Source organism: Mus caroli, unplaced genomic scaffold (assembly GCF_978045245.1).
Source record: "Mus caroli unplaced genomic scaffold, Mus_caroli_1 scaffold_14, whole genome shotgun sequence".
Taxonomy (NCBI): domain Eukaryota; kingdom Metazoa; phylum Chordata; class Mammalia; order Rodentia; family Muridae; genus Mus; species Mus caroli.
Genome location: NW_028227269.1, coordinates 116455850 through 116474189, shown reverse-complemented (window position 1 = coordinate 116474189; position 18340 = coordinate 116455850). Strand labels below are relative to the sequence as shown.

At 41.2% G+C, this 18340-nt stretch overlaps 1 protein-coding gene across 1 annotated transcript in view; it reads left to right on the top strand.

Annotated features, from left to right (window-relative positions):
• Window positions 1-18340, top strand: part of Abcb5 (ATP binding cassette subfamily B member 5) — an 86583-nt gene that overhangs the window by 65361 nt on the left and 2882 nt on the right. Inside the window, exons 21-25 of the mRNA XM_085830113.1 lie at window positions 1502-1602; window positions 2434-2574; window positions 10695-10851; window positions 14014-14211; window positions 16069-16275. Of these exons, the coding sequence (XP_085686239.1) occupies window positions 1502-1602; window positions 2434-2574; window positions 10695-10851; window positions 14014-14211; window positions 16069-16275 (804 nt within the window). The remainder of the gene's footprint in view (window positions 1-1501; window positions 1603-2433; window positions 2575-10694; window positions 10852-14013; window positions 14212-16068; window positions 16276-18340) is intronic.

Below are 18340 nucleotides of genomic sequence, written 5' to 3'. Positions count from 1 at the left end.
CATCAAGTTGTCACACAAAAACAGCCAGTACATCTTCCTTTTATTCGCTTATGTAAACTGGAAGAAATCATCGGGATTTTTTTTTAATGTAAAATGGCTTTATTAGTTTTTCTTACGATTATTGTAGTTCTTGAGGCTGCAGAGGCTCCAGTGGTTAAGAGCTCTTGCTGCTCTTCCAGTGCACCTGAGTTCAATTCCCAGCACTCATATGGTGGCTAACAACCACCCATAACTCAAATTTCAGGGGATCCAATGTCTTCTTCTGACACTTAGGCACTGGCATGCACGCAGTATGCAGACTCTTAGAGCCTCTGCTGAAGTGGCTGGGCCTGACACCTTTTCTCTGCCATCCTCCATAGATCATAGTCATAGAACCAACCCCTGCACCACCACGGAGGTACAGGTACCATGCTGTGGAAGCACCTGGTATGTAGAACCAGTTCTCGTCATATGGGACAAGCTCTTTATTTTTGGCTAGCTTGACCGTGTCCACCAAACAGCTGTGTTTTGAACTTTCAGCATCTTGAACTTTTCGAGGATGGCTGCCAGAGCTCTGATGAACTCCTGCTGGTTAACATCTGTTACAGTAACTCCAGGCATCATGCAACCTCTGCGCTGCCAGCCAGGGAGAAGGGGTGAAAAAGAATCTTTAAAAAGTTTCTTATTGTCACTCATTTCTTTTTTTCCCCTAAAATAAGACTCCAACAGTCTTATCCATTTTCCTTGTAAACAACTGGTTGTAGAAAGTGTAGGATTCTTTGAGATTAATGAAGTTATGGAGTTAAAGAGAACATGAAAACTCAGAGCAGAGTCTGAAGCCCAAGATTTCCTTTAATAAATGTGGGGTGTCCACCTGGGCCTCCTGTATGACAGTCCATGGAGGTAGTCTGAACCAAAATGTTGCAACACTTTGTTATGTATCTTTCAAGCTAAACTGCATTCTCAGATTCAAATGTTGTTCTAAGCCAGAAGCCTCCCCCATTCTGAAACCCATCTAAGTGTTTTCTTTTTAAACAATATCTAAACATAAAGAAACCAGTCATATTTTAGTTACATATATTTTTAAGTTCCCAGACTTCAAAATGAGAAGTGGTTTTGTCTTATAAAGAATTTTACAATCACTTTGTGTGATGCCTTGTCCTGTTTGGCTATGATTTGCAATTCTGTGACAAAATAATTACTTATTTGATTTTTGTCTGTTATCTTTGAAAAGAATTGTTTCATAATTTATAAGAGCTTACTTGCAAGTGAACATGCTCTCCAATGTTTGATTTCTCTGCTGGGGAAACAATCGAAATTGAAATTCAGTAAAGACTTAAGGGCCCTAAACTAGATGTATTAAAACTTTTCTAAAGAAATATTCATCAGTTGGGGTGGTTGCCAGGAATAATTGCCAGGAAAAATGAGTGACTTGAAATACTGTATTCCCTAGACTGGTTCACTACCAGGACATTTAATATCACTAATATTATTTCTGTATTTTATTTTCCCACTTTATAAGATAGCAACAGAAGCTGTGGAGAACATACGTACGGTAGTGTCATTAACAAGAGAGAGAGCCTTTGAACAAATGTATGAGGAGACACTTCAGACTCAACACAGGTGACTACAGCTCAAGCCCACTCTACTGACTTTCATCCTGTGATGCTCAGGGTGACCCTTGTGGGGTTTGCTTGCTAATCTTTTTCCATGTTAATCTATTTCCATGTTAATCTCTCCTAAGGCCAGCACATCCTAACTTCTCATGTGACTTCACCAAGAGAAAATCAAGTGCTAACACAACCAAAAAGTATAGGTTCCCACGCAATCATCTGATCCTCAGTGAGGGCACAGAATCAACTTATTTCTGAAAGAAAGTTGAGTGGAAGAGAGAAAATAGGATGGCTCACTCTTTTATGTTAGATCTCTAAGAGAGCTTAAATGTAAAGCAAATGTGTACTCTGCACTTATTTAATGACCCTTATCACACTGCCTCTGGCTTTGTATTTATCAGAAAGATAGTTTTGTTCTCATTTCCACTGACGTCTGTAGTCTGCACCACCCACAGATTGCCACTATTCTACGAGTGTTAGGCCATGATGGAAATTAAAGGATATTTCTTTTTTTTGTTTTGTTTTGTTTTTGTTTTTTGAGACAGGGTTAAAGAATATTTCTAACTATTCTTAATTCTTACATTATTCTTTCCTTAATTCTTACATTATTCTTTAATGACCCCTGTCCATGCATTTGAAAGTAAAGGCAAGTATGTTACAGTAAACCATCTACAGAAATAGAGAAAATCACCAGTCTTCTCTGCAAGAACATTGTAATCCTTACAAAAATGTATATCCACAGAATTATAGCGTTTCAAAGGTCTCAACGTTCACCACTTTGAGTTTATTCTATTGACCTTTTATCACCCGTGCCCCATCATTTGGTAATGGTGTATTTCAGAAACGCCTTGAAGAGAGCACACATCACTGGATGCTGTTATGCAGTCAGCCATGCTTTTGTGCATTTTGCCCATGCAGCAGGGTTCCGATTTGGAGCCTATTTGATTCAAGCTGGACGGATGATGCCGGAAGGCATGTTCATGTAAGTTGTGCAAATACTTAAACGCTGTCAGTGGATTGTGCACACGTATCTAGTTTATGGAGGATTCTCATCTAGATCCCATGTGGAAGAGGGCTTCTTGAAACATTTAAGTGTATCCATAATGTGTGTGCTGTTTGTTTTTAATTGACAAATAATTTTTGTATCTACTTACAGGACAAACTACCATGTTTTAACAGTTGTTTACATTTTGTAATGATTAAATCAAAGTTGATTCTTTTGTTGGTGATACTTGGTAGCTATAAGGAGCACAGCATAGCTAAACTTGGTGCAGTGACTCTGAATTTTGCAGTGTCTATACAATGAACTCCCAAATCAATTGCTTTCAGCTTCAGTTTATCACAATGTGGGTTACAGGAGCAAATATCATTTCCTGGGGAACTCAGAGGCGTCATGGACTTCCCCATGTAGAGATGGCTTTCACAAATCAGAGCATAAGTCAGGAATCAGGAATTGACCATTGTTACAACTTCCTTCCAAAGTGGCTTGGGAGAGCTTGTGCTATCAGATACTGTTTTTACTGCAAGGACTTTCTTCACTTGATAGGAACAACTAACTATTGCAACTGAAAAAATTTTTGAATGCTACTTTTCAGTTGCCCCAATGTAAAATGCCAGAAATGTTGCTATTTATATTACAATTCTCATTGTTAGCTGTTTACAGCTACAGAAAAGTCGTATTTTATTAATTATTCCATTTATTTACATTTCAAAAGTCCCCCTCCCCCCCAGGAGCCTGCCTCTAAGAGGGTGCTCCCCCACCTACTCACTCCCACCTCTGCCTGCATATTAAAGCAAGGTTCAGTCCCTAATGATAATGGCTTTGTTCTAAGCATGGCTCTGTCTTGGGTCTTGGCCTCCTACAGCTCTTGATCCTGTTTCTTCCTCCCTAGGACGTATTTGTAGTTGGAGGATAAATTCAACTAAACTCATTTGAAGCCCTGTAATTTTAAGATAGTTTAAAATAATTTTTATTTCCCACTCACACAAAAATATCTTTCTTTATAAATGTCCTAGGGCAGTTCTTTGCTCAACACTAATAAGAAACAATCTACAAGTCAACCTATAAATCAGCATTTCTGGATCTTATCGGCTAACAGTAAACAGCAGGTCCACAGGAATTGTGCTTCACAGTTGTCCTAAAGAAGAGGTTCCTTGCAAACAAATATCTGCATTTAAAACTACAACAGAGTAGGGCCTAGTGGCGCATGACTTTAATCCCAGCAGGCACATCACTGAGACTGAAGCCATTGCTGATTGCTTAGTCAAATTAACTTTGACAAATCAGTTTGTCAAATTAACAAGAAACAAAACCCAGAATTACATGGATTAATATATGTGGTTCACAGGCCTGGTTAAACCAACCCTTTGCTTTGGTTCCGATGTCATGTGACCACTCCCAGGATTAAAACAATCCATTGTCTTCCAAAGTTTGATTTTTCAAACAAATTCTAGAAACTTAGAACAGCTGCCCTCTCTAGCCCTCCAGGGCATCTAGCCCTCCTGTAAATGCCCAGGGCACTGTGCCTGCAGGGTATCTGGCAAGCCTACTTAGCACAGTCTAATGTAGTGAGTCCTGTGATGTTTAACTCTCACAGCAGACATTTCATCCTCTCTGCTGAAATTTTTTTAACACTACTCTTCTTTGCTTTTTTATTTGTTTTGTGTTTTTAATTGTTTCTTTTATGTTTTGAGATTAAAATGTAATTACATCACTTCTCTCTAACACTTCTCTCTAAACTTTCCCATATGCTCTTCCTTGCTCTCTTTCAAATTCTCAGCCTTTTTTGTAGCCTTGGTTGGATGGAATTTGCTGTGTGGACCAGGCTGGTTTTGAATTCAAGAAACATCTGCCTGCCTCTCTCTCTGCCCCTGTAGTGCTGGGATCAAAGGTATGCACAGCCATGCCTGGCTTTCTTTGTTTTTTAATCACCTAAGAAAAAGAGAAGAATCTTCCCCTCACCCATGTCAGTGTCTCTACATTCTGTCAACTAACCTGAGGCCAAGCTCCTTTCTTTCCACATCACTAAAAAGACATTATCAAGGTCATTGCTGACTTCCATATCAGCCTTGAGCCCTCAATTCTCCTGCCCCTTCATCCAGGCCTTTCAGTAGCACTACCAGCTCATTCCAGAATTTCCTTTTGCTGTTTCTCTAGGCTTTTCTAAGTTATGGGCCCCAGTTTCTCATTTTCTTTATGGCTCTGGGTTTCTATATGTGGAAGGACTGTAGAGCTCATAGACCTTCTATTTAGTTATAGTCATAGGTAAACTCAGCTTTCTTAGTTCTAGTTCACAGAACATAACCAGGATGATTAGCACAAGACTAGTGATTAATGGAGTAGAAGGTGTTTGTAGTTCATCTGGTAGAGCGCTTGCTTAGCATGCACAAAGGCCTGGCCAGCACCACAGAAAACCAGGCACATATATGCTACCAGCTACCAGCACTCATTATTAGCTGTGAGTTTGTCTTCTTGACTCTCTCTCTCTCTCTCTCTCTCTCTCTCTCTCTCTCACACACACACACACACACACACACACATACACACACACAGTCACACATAATTCTGAATAGTACCATGATGATATTTCCCAGGGCCAGGAAGGTACAGCCTGCCTCTAGCTACAAGCAGAGTAATATAACACGTGGTATAGACTTGTAGGCTGAGAGCTGTCTTAATTATTTTATAGAGCCTAGTGTACTCTCTACTACCATGTGTCTCAAGTATCTCCTTAGATACTGAGACTATGGGCCTTCCATGATCTAGAGTGGCAGAGAACTTTCTTTTTAATCACCCAATTGAATAGAAAAAGTTAAAAAAGAAAATCTCCTCTTAGAAACCTCTCAGGAGTTAAAGCTAATCCTCTTGTGCTGGTCTCTTAGGAAGTTTTCCAACTCAGCAATCTCAGAGCTGGTTTTAAAAGGCAGTGCTTAGAGCTCTCCCTAAAGTCTGATTTACAGACCTGATATGGAGCCAGAAATATGGATTTAATTAAACATCCCAGATTATTCCAAGACCCAGGGTCACATACACTTTAAAGAAACATGAACACCAGAACTATATTCTACTCTGTTCTCCATACCAGAAAAAATTCCTTATTCATTTATTTAGCCTACTACCAGGAACTTTCCTAGAATTATGGAAAAGTTAGGGAAGTCATGTTTTATTTTATTGTTAAAATAATGATGTATGGGAGGGTAAGATGAGTTAGCAGGTAGACGCTCTTGCTGCATGAACCAGATGATCTGATTTCAATCCACACAGCCCATATAGAGGAAGGAGAGGAGCAGCTCTATACAGTGTTTCTCTGACCTCCACATCCACACTGCGTCATGTCCCTCTCTTCATTACATCACACGGCATGCTTGTCACACACAAGCATAATAAATAAAATGATGACAATAATAAGAGTATACTTCACCCAATAAAATATGAGTGTATTTTCAAGGCTTACAAGTACAGTTGTGAGTAAACTGTCTTCAGAAGGGGCAGTGTGCTGAGAAGTACAGATGTACAGACAGTACCACAGCACAATCTCCTCATACAGTCACATGAGTTTGTCATGCTGTTGATGAGGGGAAGAGCCTTTGATAAAGGGAGCATGTACACCTGTGACAAGAACAGAACAGTATCATCTGCACCATTGTAAAGGTTTCCCTCAAGTGAGCGTTTGAATGGGATAATAAGATTTTTATTCTGTTGAATTTGGGCTAGAGATTGAGGGTTGTGAAAACCACCTGTGTAGGCCTCTAGTACTCGGGGGTTAGTAAAATAGTCCCCTCACTGTTGGCCTGACAATGCTCAGTATGACCGTACAAAGTTTTGAGGATACAAAATAAATTTAGTTTCCCCCTTCTCATCCTGCATTAATAAAGCAGGTATCCTATCAAAAACCTGTAAACCTAGCACTTGGGAGGCTGAGGAGGAGGATTGGAAATTGGAGGCCAACCTAAGTACATAGTGAGTCCTAGGCCATGCTCATGCAGTAAGTTTCCTGTTCTTCAAAGTCTAAATACAGTTCTCAAGAGAAAGCTACCCTGAATTTTCAGAATCAAATGTAGCTATCAGAACAATAGCAACACAGTTTCATTTTAAATGAATCCTAATGGCAGACTGACTGATACTTTGAAACACTAAAGGCTAGAAAGAAGCTCCTTAGGACTTTGTGGCCATCTTTGCTTAGGAGAACTGATCTTGTAATTGAAACAGCCGCATTAGTTAGCAAACAGGACAGCTGTCCACTCCTTCTGGCTCCTCCCCAATAGTTACATGAAAGAAAGGCCACATAAACCAATGTCAGATTAACAGAGAAGGGATCTGCAGAGAGAAGTCAAAGTAGAATGGATATCTTAGGCCTGTGTAGATCCCAGGAGAGGGACAAGGGCTAATGAAACATGGCATGAGGGCAGACACAATGCTTACCACCAGAAAGTGCAGCATGAAAAAGAAATGCAGTCAGCAGGACTTGCTCACTTTGCAGTCTGTGTGATCTTGGGCCAACTGCATAAATTTCACAAGCTGGGGTTTCCTAATTTGTGAACTGGGAAGTTCCTGGTCTAATTATCTCCTAGGTGGTCAGATTGTATCATGTGTTTGAAAACATTCACCAGCACCAGAGAACCAAGTAGGATCTCAGAGGTTTGTGGTATCCTTCCATCTATCATGAATAGGATGTTGAGTGGGAGGAGAGAGCCTCTGACTTGCATCTGGATAAAGAAGGAAAGAGGATAATGAGCCTTTATCCTCTTTGAGCACTTCCAGGATAACAGCTACTCTACTTTGCACCCAAAGAGAGGACTTTATACTTTAGACCTACTGTGTACTGCATGAAAGCTCCCAGTAACTCTCCACTCCTTGAAAGGAACAACACACAAATTCATTTGTTGCCACTTATATTCCAGGTGCCATATATCATTTAATTCTGACAACCACCATGGAACCTGTAGATATTCTTAGCTCCTGTTTACAATTAGAGTCAGACATGCAGGACAAAGAAGCAGGAATTTAGATGTGATCCTAGGAAGTAGCTTGAGAAATACTGAACTTCCTCTCAGGATAGGCCAATCACTCAGTGTTTACAAACTGGAACCAGACTCAGGAGAGACACATGATTGGTGACGGTACTTCTTACCCCTATTTGGATCAGCTGTGCTAAAACTAGAATTGCTCATGTCTGTGTTTTAGGGGATTATTTCTATTTAACAGTTATAATAGGTCTTGGTATTTGCACAGTGCTCAGATGTGCTTGAAAGGGCCAATGTAATAAGAAGGTGGCAATGCTGCCCATGTTAGAGAACCCACATAAGTACGATACAAGGCTTAAGAGTGCCAGGCTGCTCCTTCCTAACTCCCTGCCCACCCTTCTTGCTCACTCTGGCCAGCACCAAGGGTTTCATGATTGATTCAGTGGCATATGCTCTAATAAAATTTCTTCCCAAGAACAACACAGGCATATGAATGTATGAAAATGCACAATAAACCCCATTACTTTGTGTGCCAATTCAAAGAATAACTTTAAAAGAGAAAGCTGGCTCCAGGAGTAGGATGCTTGCCTAGCTACATAGGAACTCAGTTCAAATCAGTTCACACAGTGAAATCTTGTTTGAGCCTTATTCAATTCCTGCTTTACATATTTGCCTGTTAGTTCAATAGGAAAATCACTTATGACCTGTGGTATGTTTCATGTTTAATGTAATGAATGTATTTTAGTAACTTTAAAAATCTATTAGTATATCTGACTAGTCTCCTGGCTAACCCCTAGATGAGATGCCCCAAGCCAAGTTTGGCATGGAGGCTGATGATATATTTCTCTGGGTAGACCCTCCATCCAGATGCCCCAAAAGTTTGAGCAGGACTTGAAGGATCTGATTTGACTCTATTGTAGAGTGCAGCCCTGAATGCTGTCTGTATATTAAATGCCTGTTGAGTTGTAAAGATTTGCAATTCAGCTTGCTGCTAGTTAAGTCAATCTAGGCAAATGAGATCACAAACCAGGTATCTAGGTATCTCCAATTTTTTAGATCATTGCTCTCCCACAGGAACAAGGCTTTAAGAGAAGCCCCTCTCGGTAATATTCCCATTTTAAAGGGGAAACTGGCAAGGACAGGAAGCTCAGGTTATCTGTGCCATTAAAAGGACTCTAAAAGTAAAAATTTTAGGATGGATAAATATTTGGTCACATACTAAACCACATCATAGTAGGTTTAGTAAGGGTTACCTCATAGACTCATATATTTGAATGCTTAGTCACTAGAGAGTGGAACTTTTTGAAAGGATTAGGAGATGTGGCCTTACTGGAGGAGAAAGAGTGTCACTGAAGGAAGGCTTTGAGATTTCAAAAGCCCTGTCTCTCTCACTACGGTCTGTGGATCAGGAAGTGAACCTATCAGCTAATTCTCCAGTACCATGTCTGCCTGCCTGCAGCCATGCTCCCCATCTTGGTAATAATGAACTAAACCTCTAAAACTGTAATCAAACCCCCAGTTAAATGCTCTCTTTGATAAAAGTCACTATGGTCACAGTGTCTCTTCACAGCAATAGAACAGTGACTAAGAAAGGCTTACTCAGTTGCTGACATCTGAGAACCTGTGAAGCTCCACCCTATAATTTAGGACCCAGGTCACCACACTCCTAAACAGCTGTCTTCCCATTTCACCTGCTGAATCCTGATCTTGGGTCAGACTGAGACTTCAGTTTGATCCAGCCTGAATTTCCCTTGCATTTAAAACAAATACAGTGAGGCACAGAGACACTCCTGTAATCCCAGTTCTTAGGAGACTGAGGCAAGGGATCTGGAGTTCAAGACTAGCCTGGTCTGTATAGTAATTTCAAGAATAGCCCAAGTGACATTGTAACAAATAACAACAAGCAAGCCTATTTAGCATGTTATCTAAATTTGACAATTCTTTTTGTTACTTTATATCTAGTTTCTGAATGGCATTTTGAGCCATTAAACAATTTCTTTAAAGAAACTGTTTAAATTTGTTAGTGCCAAAGAACTATTGACAACAGTAGTTTTAGCTACAAGTACCCTATAAACTGGGTGTTGGTATACTTTCTGTGTTTCTTTGTAAAACCAGCCAGATAGGTGGGGGTGGGTGAGTGGGAAGGTGTCCAAAGTCAAAGTCACTGAATAAATCAGAGCCTCCATCCTTTGAGAGGTCACAAGGTAGCAAAGGATGAAATTCATGAGGAATCCAGACACATTTGGGTTTGGTTTGGTTTGGTTTCTGAGAAAAGATCTCTCTACATAGCCAAGAGCTTGCTATGTTGACTTTGCTGACCTAGAACTCACAAAGTTCTGCCTGTCTCTGCAAGGATTACAGAGGTACACTACACTGCCAGACCCCATAGACACACATATAATAGATCAAAGCAAACAAGTACTGGGGCCAAAATGTCCTTGTACCTAGTGCTTAAATGTTGTGATGAAGTGTGTCCCACTGTGGCTGAATTATTGTTTTTACATCTAGAATGAAAAAGAAAAATAGGAAGAAGATATTTAACCACGTGTTAGGTCACAACTCTGTGAATGCCCTGTGTACTATCAAACACCATTAGCCTGCTTGCTAGGTTATAATAAACATGTCGAAACAGAGATCAGAATCTGCAGCAAACTACAAGAGCACAGCTCCTCCTCGATCCTTGGCTGAAGTGTCCTTTAGTCACTTCAAGAAGGGTAAGAAAGTGTAAGTGAATGTTTTGCTCTCCAAACAGTGCAAGGGTTAAGGCAGAGGATTAATCTAACCCAGCTTCAGTCACCTGCTCTAGCTACATTGCATGAAAACAAAGAGACGACCTGCATCATATCTCACCACTAAGGCACATTCTCTCTATTGTCTCTGCCAAATCTCCAACAACTACACCCTTATCAAAGTGGCTCAAAGGTTTCATGCTCACTGGCAGGAATGTTTGATCATTATCAAAAGAAGCGTTTGGGGGATAACTCCAGGGTTGTTTGGCTGTAGAGAGCACCTGGCAGAAAGCTACAACAAGGAGATGCCATTGCTGAGCCTTCAGCATCAGTGGTACCATATGACTTCTGTTCACACATGCTCTCTACGCCACATGTTCTGAGACACTGATGTCTTATCTTTCAACAGAGTCTTTACCGCCATTGCATATGGGGCTATGGCCATTGGAGAAACACTTGTTTGGGCTCCTGAATATTCCAAAGCCAAAGCTGGAGCTTCGCATCTGTTTGCTTTGCTGAAAAATAAACCAACCATAAATAGCTGCAGTCAAAGTGGGGAAAAACCAGTGAGTACAATATAGAATCTTCTGCTCAGATCAGGTGCCAGAAGTTTGTCTAGAAGAATTTTAGCACCTCAAGGAAGAGTACCTTATTCCTGTCAGATTCTCATCTCTACTCCTAAAATATGTTTTATGTTTTAAAAAATGTTTAAGTTTACATGCCTAATGCCATGAGAATGTTCAATGAAAGACTGATTACAAGTCAAAATGTATTTAGATAACAGTGGTTTTGCTCTTTCATGCATGTTGGCTAGAGTTCATCCTTTTTTTTATCTAATCACATCTTCAAGGCAAGCAATGCCTTTATGTCAAACACAGTTTTTCATGGAAAACATATTTGCAAAAGAAGAAAAGGAGGAACTGAATACATTTATTGTTGTATGCACTTTAAACTACAAACTTTAAGAAACCATGAGTATTGAAAAAGAAACAACAGAGAGCTAAATAATTAAGTACATGTTCAGTGTCAAAACCTTTCTAGGAATCTTATATTCAAAAATTAGAATCATTATTAGGTATATACTTAAAGTTTTCATTTAAAACTATACTATTTCTCTCTAGAATTTTAGTAGTAGATTTATTTATATGACAGCTTGAAGTAACACATTATCAGTGGAGGTGTAAAATTAATAAGATGCTTGTGTGCATATTTGGTAACAGAAATAATAATACCTTTACATTCTCAAAATGAAGTACTCAAAGATACATCACAGAAAAATCAAACATATTGGAAAGTAAAGAACATGAGAATATTTAAAATCTTGGGATTCCTAAGTGTATAACGCTGCTTTTATTTCTTTCTAAAAATTCAAAGAAAAATTGAGTATCTCAATGCTGTATCCCCTTTAGAACTATGTGCATATAAAAGCTGAGATGGGAGGAAAGGAGGGAGGGAAGAAGAAAGGAAAGAAAGGATAAACTATATGCATGGCATAGAACACAAATATTTCATATAAAGACTACAGAATTGCCGGGCGTGGTGGCACACACCTTTAATCCCAGCACTCGGTAGGCAGAGGCAGGCGGATTTCTGAGTTCGAGGCCAGCATGGTCTACAAAGCGAGTTCCAGGACAGCCAGGGCTATACAGAGAACCCCTGTCTCAAAGAAACCAAAACCAAAACAAAACACCCTACAGAATTACTCATTATTTTATTTAATACAAAATATTTCAGATTATCACTTCTGCTTTGAAAAATTGAAATCTGGGCAAATTAAATTCCACATAGCTGACAGGCACATAGAAGTCTATTACATTTTTCTCCCCATTTATGTAAACTGAACTTTTCCATATTGTAATGTAAAATAATAAGAATAAATTTTGAAATGTGTTAAGATCTAGGGACTTTCTAGACCATCTCTCTGTGACTTTCCAAAGGCACCAGAACATGTGCAGAAACAATTGTTTTATCCATTTTCTGCTGTGTTTTAACACTGCAGCAAATAGTGTATGTTTGTAGGGGCAAAATGGAAAATGAACAAACCAAAAATAAATGTCTTCTAGTCCCCTCTTAGATCTGGTGTGCATCATGGTGCATATTTTATTCTGCTGCCTGAATCTTCAACCACACCTTAGCATTTCAAACACATCTTATTTGTATTTGTTTGCTTGTGTTTGAGATAAAATTGCACATCTGTTGTGCAGGCTGGCCTCAAACTCCTTATGTAGCCAAATGTGATCTCTGCATGTCTTTTCCTCCCACTTCCATCTCCCAAATGCCACAGTCACTCCACCCAGTACTGGGGATCTAACCTAGGACTTCTCAAAGGCTAAGCAAGTGCTCCTCCGCTGAGCTCCACCTGTCCCCCAAACATGCTTTGTACTTTTTCTCCTAAGTTTAGAATACTGCACATGATTATTAAACCTGACTATTAAGGGCTTTGTCTGAAAGTCTAGCCTTAGTGTGCATCTACCTTGATCACAAAAGCCAAAAAATACTTTAATGTATTGGAGAATGTTATTGAGTGATAGAGCATGTGCTTAGCATGTATGAAACTCTGGCCTTGACTTCCAGAAATACACACACACACACACAAACATAGAGGAGAGGAAATGATTAACAAAAAAGAGGAGAGGGAGGAAAGGAAGGAGAAAGGCCAACTGTGAATTTTAAAAGAACCCAAATCTTTGAACCAAAAATAAATAAATAAAAATAAAATAAGTAATGATCATTTAGTTATAGCCCTGGAAAGTTTTTTAAGAATATTATTAGTTGAGGTTGGAAAGATGGTTCAGCAGTTAAGAACACTGGCTTCTGTTCCAGAGCACCTGAGTTCAATTCTCAGCCCCCACATGGCAGCTCACAGCTCTCTGTAACTCTAGTTCCAAGGGATCTGACACCCTCACACCAAAGCACATAAAACTAAAAGTAAATAAATAAGCAAACAAACAAGTAAATAAACTATAAAAGTCTTTACAAGAATATCATTAGCATAGAAACGTTATTTGCTTACATAAAAATCACCAATGGCTAAAGATATTGGAAAACAGAGAAAAGTAAACTTTCAGCTAAGTCTTACTGCCAAATAATGATTAACTGAAAATAAAAATAGCTCATAGTTCAAAGCAGTGTATATTAACTATAAAACATAGTCCAGTTTTTAAAGTATAACATGCGCAAAGAATTTATAAGGCAGTTCTAAGTGAAGCAGGAAATGGTTTTTAAAGCTCAAATTAAATTAAAAAGCAAGCCGGGTGTGGTGGCACATGTCTTTAATCCCAGCACTCGGGGTACAGAGGCAAGCGGATTTCTGAGTTCGAGGCCAGCCTGGTGTACAAAGTGAGTTCCAGGACAGCCAGGACTATACAGAGAAACCCTGTCTTGAAAAACCAAAAAAGAAAAAAAAAAATTAAAAAGCAACAACAACTTTTATTTAGAGAATATGGTCAGCTAGTCAGCAGAACAGGCTGTGATGTCAAACAGAAGAAATCTAGTGCTTTGCAGGAACATAGTCCAGCAGTGAAGACAGTAAGACATGTGCACCTAAAATCACACATACGAATGCTGATGAGGGCCAGCGTTAAATCAGTGGGTCTCTGGAGAGGAATGTATTTGACATCGGAATGGTGTGGGAATGTGAACATTTTAAAGTGAGCACTTATTCAGGGCATGACCATGGGTGCACCTTTTCTATGTCCACTGAAAACACTGCCTCCTTCCTTTCACAGGACACCTGTGAAGGGAACTTAGAATTTCGAGAGGTCTCTTTCGTCTATCCTTGTCGGCCAGAAGTTCCTGTCCTTCAGAACATGTCCCTCAGCATTGAGAAAGGGAAGACTGTAGCATTCGTTGGGAGCAGCGGCTGTGGAAAAAGCACATGTGTTCAACTGCTGCAAAGATTTTATGACCCCATGAAAGGACAAGTGGTAAGCTGGACTTAAAACACATAAGCTGGGGGGCTGGTGAGATGGCTCAGTGGGTAAGAGCACCCGACTGCTCTTCCGAAGGTCCAGAGTTCAAATCCCAGCAACCACATGGTGGCTCACAACCATCCGTAATGAGATCTGACACCCTCTTCTGGTCTGTCTGAAGACAGCTACAGTACACTTACATATAATAAATAAATAAATAAATCTTAAAAAAAAAAAAAACACATAAGCTGGGTGTTAATGGCAAACCCTTAAATGTGCAGGTAGGCCTAGTAGAGCAAACACAAAGCCAAGCAAACAAACAAAGCAACTCCTACCTAAGGAACCGCAGCCCCACAACAAAACTGGTGGGTAGGACTTTGAAATTGACAATGACCCAGAATCAAGCTTTCCTGACAGCCTCAGTTCTTATCTTAGAAGCTGTAGAATCCTTTTGGAATATGGTTGGGCATTGTTACTGCTCCCTACATGTCTGGCTCATGACCCTTAATGGTCTCCACCCCTTGGCTGATCTCACTGGCCTTCCATACCCTCAGCTGTCAAGACCAGTTGGGGTTGAGGTGGGAGGGGGAAGCTAAGGCTTTCTCCAAATCAACCTCCACTAAGCTGAGAGTCCTGATCTAGAAAAATCTCTTCCTCCTTTTAACCCAAGAATTACATTCTTGACCTTACTTGTATCTACTAATATCTTATGTGCCTTGTGTTCTGTATTCCTATTACTCTCCCCGACCACTGCATCTCTCCTCTCCTCCCTCCCCTTCTTCTACACACAAAGCTTGCATCTTGATCTCTCCCTTACACAATAAAAACTATAGTTCCCTAAAAGTTAAAGGTTGCCATCTTAATCTTATTCTCCTATAACTTATAGTCTTTATCCATTATAGAGTCTAAACAAACATCTGGAAAACAGCTGTTCATAAAGCTCTCTTGAACTAGGTGGCATCTATCTGTTTTCAGGCAGCATATACACTACCTCCTTGAATCCAATGGAGAGTGATCCCCCCCCCAAGCAAAAACACGGTTTAACACCACCAAAGCCCTTTGTCATCTGGCTCCTGCCCCCCCTCCAAACTTCCCCTTCCTCCCTCTCTCACTGCATGCTGAACATCTATCTCCACAGCTTGTGGCCTTTTTTCTTGTTGTTCCTCCACTTGCTTGTTCTCAGGATCTGCTTGTATCTCATTTGACGTAGTCCCAGAGTTCCTTCCCATGGCATCCTAGATGCCCTCTGCCTCAATCCTTCTCTGTTCTATTACCCTGTCTCCATGTCACCTTCTCTTTCTGAGTTGCTAGGGTGCCTTTATCTGTCAGCTACAGTACAAACTCTCAGGATAAGGAGTTTTTCATTGTATTACTACTACTTCCCCAGTACCTAGAGCCCTAGCACATAGTAGGCATGCTCATCAAATACACAGCAGGTGAAGTATCTGTGTGAATGAATACATATGGCCCAGAGCCAAGTGCCCATCTCTACAGGTAGACTTTTGTATCAATCAGCCAACTCCCTCATTGGGGATCAATAATGGACTGGGGATCAGTAAGTGTTGTTTTGCTTGAGGGGGAGGTTGATCATCTTCTATGTGACTTCATGACAGAATACTAGGTATACTCTAGTCTCTGGGCATATCCCTGGAACCTGTGGCTATTCTAGAAGTATACGTATCAGTTTTTCTGTAAGCTGTAACCTGGGAGCTCCTATCCAACAGGTGATTTATGAACCTTCCTTTGGCAACATATACTTCAAAAAATAGCTTGAATTCCTAAGTTTCTTGTTATGATTTGTATATGTGTGAATAGTGTGAAGTGTAACATGACACGGTTGTTAACAAACTAGTCTCCACTCTGCTCTGACAGCTGCTTGACGGAGTTGATGTAAAAGAATTGAACGTGCAGTGGCTGCGTTCCCAGACAGCCATCGTCTCCCAAGAGCCTGTGCTCTTCAACTGTAGCATCGCTGAGAACATTGCCTATGGTGATAACAGCCGCATGGTGCCCTTAGAGGAGATCAAAGAGGTCGCAGATGCAGCCAACATTCATTCTTTCATTGAAGGGCTCCCCAGGGTAAGGAACCAGCTGAAATCTTGAGCTACAAAGTGAGTGCTGATTTTGTTGCAGTCTCACATAAAGATAGATGCCAAAAAACAAACCTGATATTTTTGTGTATTTTTTTCCAAGCCTGCTAGCCAGCCATTCATATGCAATGCACTGGACTAACTTTGACTTGTTATGTCTTTGTGCTTGCAGTCTGCCTTGGTGCAGACGTGGTGTTAAAAGGTACAGTGTTAATCTGAAGTAAATATTTGAGGAAGAAATAAAAATGAACCCTGTAGTTTACTTCATTTTCTTCAGATAGATTAAAAATAAAAAAAAGAAATAGACAAGGTCTCCTCTTCTATGTGGGTCTAGTTGATCTGAAACTAACCATGTAGACCAGACTATCCTCTAATTAAAAAAGATCCACCTGCCTCTGCCTCTGCCTCTGCCTCTGCCTCTGCCTCTGCCTCTGCCTCTGCCTCTGCCTCTGCCTCTGCCTCTGCCTCTGCCTCTGCCTCTGCCTCTGCCTCTGCCTCTGCCTCTGCCTCTGCCTCTGCCTCTGCCTCTGCCTCTGCCTCTGCCTCTGCCTCTGCCTCTGCCGCGCTGGGATCAAAGTTGTGTAATACCACACCTGTCCAAGAATAGATTTTTGTGGGTAACAGGATGACTTGCACCTGTCCCAGAGCTCAGGCTGCTGAGGAGGCAGGACTTGGGAGTTTTGACTGCTCTTACCCACACAGCATCGCAGCATCGGGCTATGGGAAGCTGCCAGACCCCACTCCAGGGGTGAGGGAACACAGTCTGAGGTTCCTGAGACTCGGGGATCTCCAGGCCTGCACAGAGGCTGGGGATGCCAGGTTCTCTGACTCTTGGGCACCCAGACACCGCTGGGAGCTGCAGAAGAGCTGAGAACAGAGTGTCCCACCTCCCCTCAGCCTACTGGACCTAGCTGGGGCGCTAGAGGAATGCTCCAGCTGGGTTCAGCAAGGAAGAGAGAGTCCTTGGCTTTTTTGGTTTGGCTTGGTGGAGGCCATAGCTGGGAGCTCTGAGAGGCCTCGTGTGGGAGATTAGATGTGGCTCTTTAGACGAAGACCTTCTCCATTGCTCCCCACGGCGGATCTCAGTGAGAAGAGACAGTCCATGGTTTTAAGACATTTATTGTCATGGCAGAAAGTTGAGGAGTAAAATACCTTTTGCAGGGAGGAGTGTCTAGGAAGGAGAGCCTAATTGGCTAAGCCCTTCAGGCCTTTAGGTGATCTGTCTTAAGGCTACAGGATCTGTGGTCACATTCTCTACCTGTGGAGGGGCTTGGGGCATTGCCCTTACCTGACTGATGGTCACAAAATTATGGAGAGTTGCTGCCTCATGTCAGGTACCTGGTGTCCAGGATCGTGGCAAAACGCCTACCATCCTTTGCAGGGACACCTGCCAGGTCACCAGGGTTTCAAACCTAGCTCAACCAGAAACCAGGCTGCCTTTCACAGTCCTACAGATTTTTTCTTTCTTTCTTTCTTTCTTTCTTTCTTTCTTTCTTTCTTTCTTTCTTTCTTTCTTTCTTTCTTTCTTTCTTTCTTTCTTAGATGTTTTCTTCATTTACATTTCAAGTGTTATCCCCTTTCATAGTTTCCATGGAAAATTCCCCTATCCCCTCCCCCTCCCCCTGCTCCCTAACCCACCCACTCCCACTTTCTGGCCCTGGCATTCCCCTATACTGGAGTCTAGAATCTTTGAAAGACCAAGGGCCTCTCTTGCCACTGATGGCCGACTAGGCATCCTCTGCTACATATGCAGCTAGAGACATGAGCTCTGGGGGTACTGGTTAGTTCATATTGTTGTTTCTCCTATAGGGCTGTAGACCCCTTGGGTACTTTCTCTAGCTCCTTCATTGGGAACCCAGTGTTTCATCCAATAGATGACTGTGAGCATCTACTTCTGTATTTGCCAGGCACTGGCATAGCCTCACAGGAGACAGCTAGATTAGGATCCAGTCAGCAAAATCTTGTTGGTATATGCAATAGTGTCTGGGTTTGATGGTTGTTTATGGGATGGATCCCCAGGTGGGGCAGTCTCTGGATGGTCTTTCCTTCAGTCT